The sequence below is a fragment of the Ranitomeya imitator genome, chromosome 10 (genome assembly GCF_032444005.1).
Source record: "Ranitomeya imitator isolate aRanImi1 chromosome 10, aRanImi1.pri, whole genome shotgun sequence".
NCBI classification, from domain to species: Eukaryota; Metazoa; Chordata; class Amphibia; order Anura; family Dendrobatidae; genus Ranitomeya; species Ranitomeya imitator.
In genome coordinates this window covers 54,540,805-54,547,384 of record NC_091291.1, presented here as the reverse complement: position 1 = coordinate 54,547,384, position 6,580 = coordinate 54,540,805, and the positions used below count along the sequence as shown (strand labels likewise).

At 43.2% G+C, this 6,580-nt stretch overlaps 1 protein-coding gene across 3 annotated transcripts in view; it reads right to left on the bottom strand.

Moving 5' to 3' along the window:
• Window positions 1-317: 317 nt before the first annotated feature.
• Window positions 318-6,580, bottom strand: part of SPHK2 (sphingosine kinase 2) — a 32,247-nt gene continuing 25,984 nt past the window's right edge. For all 3 annotated transcript variants that reach the window (XM_069742619.1, XM_069742621.1, XM_069742620.1), the window contains 2 exons: window positions 6,154-6,269; window positions 318-3,526 (listed from right to left, as the gene is read on the bottom strand). In XM_069742619.1, coding sequence (XP_069598720.1) covers window positions 2,515-3,526; window positions 6,154-6,269 — 1,128 coding nt within the window. In that variant the 3' untranslated portion in view covers window positions 318-2,514. The remainder of the gene's footprint in view (window positions 3,527-6,153; window positions 6,270-6,580) is intronic.

The window sequence follows — 6,580 nt, the reverse complement described above, 5'->3', positions numbered from 1 at the left end:
GAATATTTTAGTTTTTTTATTAAGTTGCCTAATAATTCAGCACAGTAATAGTTACCTGCACAAACAGATATCCTCCTAAGATAGCCAAATCTAAAAAAAAAACCCACTCCAACTTCCAAAAATATTAAGCTTTGCTATTTGAGTCTTTTGGGTTGATTGAGAACATAGTTGTTGATCAATAATAAAAATAATCCTCTAAAACAGAGGTCCCCAACTCCAGTCCTCAAGGCCCACCAACATGTCATGTTTTCAGGATTTCCTTAGTCTTGCCCAGGTAATAATTGCATCACCTGTGCAATGCAAAGGAAATCCTGAAAACATGACCTGTTGGTGGGCCTTGAGGAGTGGAGTTGGGGACCTCTGCTCTAAAATACAACTTGCCTAATAATTCTGCACAGAGTGTACAAGAAAACATATCTGAATGAGGCCTTCTCAGAAGCCCAAGAAGATCAAAGCGTCAATGATCCCAGCGAGTGAAGGTCAAAAGAACATGCCCATGTGTATTGAAGCCATACAGAGCGGCAGCTGTTTAAAAGTTGAAGGAGAGAGAGTTATTAGAGTGGACTACTGGAAATCGTGAAAGTGTGAACACAGTCCTGTAGAAGATGCTTCTTACAGCAAGAAACAAGGTCCTAATTTTTAGTGGCCCACCCTTGTAAAAGGCAAAGCAAACACTCATGAATCCAACATAATGTTGATCTGTAGAAAAACAGGATAAATTAGGACAATTCATACCAATTCATACCAAGGTGAAGGTCGACCCTTAGTTACCATTTTATGTAAATAGGCATTAATCAGCACTGATAGTGAGGAGGGGGAGGTAAAGAGCTAAATGCATTGCCACATCAAAAGGAAAGCGGCCATCTAATTCATGCTACCAGAAACACGAGCAGGATCAGCGTCTTGCTGGGTTGTTACAGCCCCGAGTGCCTTAAGAACACCGCGGTGTTTCAGAGTAAATATATTTTGAAAAGTTTTCCAGGGATTATGCAGCCTGGATGACAAGTCTGAAGAAGGTCTCCACTGACTTTTTCCCCTCCAGATTGCTCATTACTGATAGGCGTCTCCCTGTCAAAGGAATCAGGGTGGAGACATGACTCGGACTAGTCATCTGAGCCGCAAGGGTGCATGGCAGGGCACTCATTTGCATATACATGAAAAGTGAAATTTTTCAGCAACTACACCACTACAATGTATATGTTACTAGTATGGTTTTCATAAGGGCCAAGTCCCATGTATAGGTATTTAATGAGTTGAAGTTGCATTTTGGGGATGACAGACTCCCTTTAAACTGTTGGCAGTTCTTGTAACGTCATAACGGACTGCAAATATTAGTTCGGTCTTTGTGACAAATGCCCTGAACTGATGACTGGTGCCCCCGGTAGCAGCAGTTCGTAAATAAGTGGTGGGGGTGGTTTGTAGCCCAGAATGGAATATTTTTAAAGAATAAAAGCATCCAGATTCTTGAATTTATGTTCAACACCTCAATGTAAGCGCCATGGCTTCCCTTAACTAAGGCATGAAAGATAAGGCCAGGGAAATGTCCTACATACAGGCAAGAGAGTGGCACGTTTAGATATTTCCCCAAGTAGTCTCCAAACAGAATTAGCCTCATGAGATGAAACTTGGCCATCAGCAACCTCCCAAAGAACCTGGGACCACACTCGGAGTTGGAGCAATTGCTGACAAAACTCGTGAGGTCAGGAATGGCAAGAAACTCCTCAGCGTTTAGATGGAGTTCTTCTTTATGGGGATTCACTGAAGATGCCTGTAGATATGATAAATAAGCCTCATAGCAGCAAAAAGGTCCCTCATCTAGACAATTCTAACAGCGGACGAAAAGGGTCTCCAGAAGGAGGATCACATATTCCCGTCATGTCAATGTGTCTAAGATTTTCGTTCTTTGCCAAGTCTACATCTACTGATGTACGGTTCTGTGCTTCACTTGCAGGTTATTGCTGAGGATTACATTCACAGGACACGAGGAGTGCCATTTGTGGTACGGGCGATCGAGCTGTGCGAGCCATTACTGTAACCCAACAGCCTGACCATACCTGACTACAATCTAACACTATTGCTATTAAATACATTTGAAAAGGTTCAGCGTATGAAAAAAAAATACAATCTAGCCAGAAATTACTCTGATGACAAACATACTCCTGTTTTTCTATCATGTAGACCATGCATCAGCTGAACCATTAATTCTTAGGGCGCTCATAATAATGGAATAGTACGACTGATAAGACTCTTCCAGCAAGCAGATCTATGCAAGAGCAGTCTAAAAATATAGCCTGCCTAAAGTGTTATCCTAGCAGATTCTCATATAAAACATATAAGGAACAGATCCAAAGACATGCTCCAGCCGGTGACTAGCACCCGGTATAGCAGTAGTAGGCACATGCCACAAATTAAATCAACTTGAAGTTTCTAGCCCTGTACTTGTATCTCAATCAATGGAAAGCAAAGAAGGTAGAATCTCTGCATTGCACAAAATCATGTGGGAAAAAGCAAAGTTTAGAAAGAGCTCATACGGATTCGGTCACACCCACTTATAACATTTGAAAGTCCATGGTGTATTTGTGCCTGAACGGGGCCGTATTCCACCCGCTCGCCATCCACAGTCAGAATCCCTTTTCTTGTAAGAGGCTCTAGGCGAAAAGCTCGAACAGGGACGTGGACAAGGTAAGGACACTCAAGCTCAATGTGCGTTCCCTTTTCCATCGCCAAAAAGAGCCGTACGAGGGCTGTCCGAGAGATTCCAGCTTTCACAAAGAATAAATGTATTAAACCATCGTCCAAGCAGGAAAATGGCGCAGTAAAGAGATCAGCCCCAAGGTGAGTCTGATACATAGCCAATACCAGAACAAAGTCGTCTTCTACGGTGACCCAGGACTTGGGCACGGGCTGATTAAGGGGCGGTAAGAGATCATCCTCGGGTCCATTAACATGATTATGTGTAGGCGGCTCTTTGTCATTTGGCAATAAAACATCTTGTTGCATTTGGTCATCAGGGACAGAATCGAAGGTGAACCTAGAAGTGTTCAGTGCAGTTGGTGAGCCTGGCGAAGGGGACGTTTCAAAGCTTGGTAGCTCACCCGTGTCGAATGCAGCAGAGCTTCGCTTACACATGACATTGCGCTCCTCACAGAGACCGATGTCAGAAATGGTTCTATGCAGCTGAGACCTCTTCAGTGGAGAAAGGTTCCCATTAGGAGACAGGGTGATACTTCTGCAGATGGGGCGATGAGCATCAAGTACTGGCAGATAAGAGAGCCGGCCTCTGTAAGTGCGCAGGGAAGCCACCCTAACCATTGTGCCTACAGTGAAACGTGCAGATCCCATGTGTCTATACTTTTCACTTTCAATGTCTACATCTGAAATGAAACCCCAGGCTACACTCAAAAATGAGAAAAAGCGAGCTCCTGAGCAGGTCGTCACAGACACGAGGTCCATAGGCATAACAGTACCACGGCACAGCAGCAAGATACAGTTAAGTAGCAGCTCAGACCCCATCGCCTGGTCAAACCTGGAAGAGATAAGGGTACAAAAGTATAAGGAACTTTACAGCTTGTTATGCACACATGTATAATAAGCACGTGGCTATGTTTAAGAGGCAAGAGCAGATAGAAAGCATGGCAGTATCTGAACAGTTAGCAGAGAGAATTTATCAGCACCAAGGGGCCATTTAGACGGACCGACAGCAGATCGGTGGTCAATCAATGGCCGGTTACATTGGCTGACCAGAACTCTGTCCACAGAATGACCTTTAATACTATGGTTGTATGTGAAACGAATACAGTCATCCACAGGACAATGTGCTGCCGATAAGGATATCAATGTGCACAGAATGTTTCCACATCTGATCCACGCTCATTCCAAATTAGAGGGCTTTAGCTGTGCCCACTAAATGCCCCCTAAATTCTCAATCGTGGATGGACTAGAACGCTTCATGGGCCTGACCGAATGACAAGCATGTGTAGGATCTGGATAACAGATTAGCTAGTTCTGATATGAAGCAAGACCTAAGGCCCATTTAGAGTGTTCCTATTAACCCCTTAACGGCTCCCCTTCTTCCCACAGCCATAACTTTTTTTATTTTTTGGTCAATATGGCCATGTGAGGGCTTGTTTTTTGAAGGACAAGTTGTACTTTTGAAAGACACCATTGGATTTAACATACCATGTACTGGAAAACGGGAAACAAATTCCAAGTGTGGTGAAATTGCAAAAAAAAAAAAAAAAAAAACACAAAAAAAAAACACCACACACAAACTGTAGAATTGCACTTTATTTATTAACCATGTTCAATAATGCTAAAACTGACCTGCCATTATGATTCTCCAGGTCATTACGAGTTCAAAGACACCAAACATGTCTAGGTTCTTATTTAAGTGGTGACAAAAAATTCCAAAGTTTGTTAATTCCAGAGTTTGTTTAAAAAAAAAAAAAAAAAAAGGCGCCATTTTCCAATACCTGTAGCATCTATTTTTCGTGATCTGGGGTCGGGTGAGGGCTTATTTTTTGCGTAACGAGCTGACATTTTTAATGATATGATTTTGGTGCAGATACGATCCTTTGATTGCATTTTAAAGAAATGCTGTGGCGACCAAACAACAAAAAAACAAAAACAAAAAAAACCCCCACAATTCTGGCGTTTTGACCTTTTCTCGTTTCGCGGTTTATCGATTGTGTTAATTCTTTTTTTATATTGATAGATCGTGTGATTCTGAATGCAGCGATACTAAATATGTATATATATATATATATATATATATATATATATATATATATATTTTTTTTTTATTATTTTCAAGAGGGCAAAGGAGGGCGATTTGAACTTTTTTTTTTTTTTTACTTTTTTCATGCTTCAATAGTCTCCACAGAAGACTAGAAGCTGCAATACTTTGATTGCCTGCAAGGAGTTTGTATGGGTATCTTCCAGGTTCTCAATTTCCTCCTACACTACAAAGACATACTAATAGGGAATTTGTGAGCCCCAATGGGGACAGTGATGAGGTCTGTAAAGTGATGTAGATATTAATGGCTGTAGAAATTGGTGCTGTATAAGCAAGCAAAATTATAATCTAAACAAGCCGTCAATCACCCGATGTATAAGATGGTTTTTCATCTGATTAAATTATTTTTACGTTTAAAAATCATTGTGCTGCGGAGCATAAAACGCTCTATACGCACAGACCAGTCGTAGTAACAATCCTTCTGTGTGCATGGAATAACGTTTAGCATGTCTAGACAGTCCATTAAACCACTGTCAATGAGCGTTAGCAGCTGGACTGCCCGACTGCAGCCTAAGAGTAAAGGCCTCACATTAAGGGCACATACAAAAGTCTGTGCAAGTGGGTCGGAGATTGGACCACAATGCATGGGTCTGGCCGTGGGTCTCCCGCACAGCCTCATAGAAATACATAACGCTCGGGCCAGGAGAGCCGTAGCCAGGGGATGCATTGCGGCCCAATCTCAGAACATCTGAAAGCACCCTAACACAAAGTTGTCGGGGCCATATAAATGTCAACGTCGTATTCCCACCAAGTCTATTATTGGTCCCACAATGAAACTAAAGCAGCTTTTGCCTACACCTTTCGATCAGCTCTCGCTGTCCTTTATCTTTATTTCCTATATAAAAATGGCCCAAACTTGATTTTTATGTGCAAAGTCAGCAGAAAGCCCCCTGCTGCATGTGGATGTACTGGTGCCCCCCTTACTTCCCACAGTATGTGACCTGACGAGGTTCTGCCTTCCTGATATCAGGATCTCCTTAGATCTTTTTCTTGCGGTCAGTCATTAGTTCATGCATTACATGTGCTAGAAAATATGCTGCAACTACAGAAATAGAAGTTCCAGGTCTTAAAATCAGCATTCAGATGAACGGGCTTGTGCACGGCCTCGCATTCCTGCGTCAGGTGTTGGTAGAGGCGGTAGCTCGCTGGGCAGGATAGTTACCACTATCCGACACCCAGTAGGCTATGCTGTCTTGGTAACTTTCCACGCTGTGGGCAGAGAAGAGTCTCAGCGCCAATGCGGAAAGAACGCAGCAGATGACAAGCAATGAAAGTCTTAGCTGTCACTAGGCACAAAAAACCTTTCCTAAACGTTCCACCAGATCCCACTTCTTGCTCGGACTGATCGGGTGCCTTACCCTGCGTGATAGTTAATCGCTCCAGCTAAGGCATTTCCTGAGCCACAGGGAAGAACTCCAACCGGCATCTTTATTGCATCCTCCCAGTCAGGGCGCTCCATCAGGCCGTTCACAACCTGCACAGGATTTACAAAGACAACATACAGTAAAGCATACAGTGTATCCGTTCACAGGCCTCAGGATGCGGGCTAAAGGGGATCCATCAATAAGGGACCATACATGTTGGCCGGATCCGCCAGCACCGACAGCTTCCTCCAACACACAAATGTGTATGGGGGGCCGGCTGACTGATGGTCAGGAGTCATGTTGATCTCAGACTGACAATACACACGGTGTCAATTGATGGCTTCCTGGAGAACACAGGAGCCGAACAATGGTTCCTGTGTGTAGGAGAGTCAACTGAACAATGGGCCAAAGCATCATATGG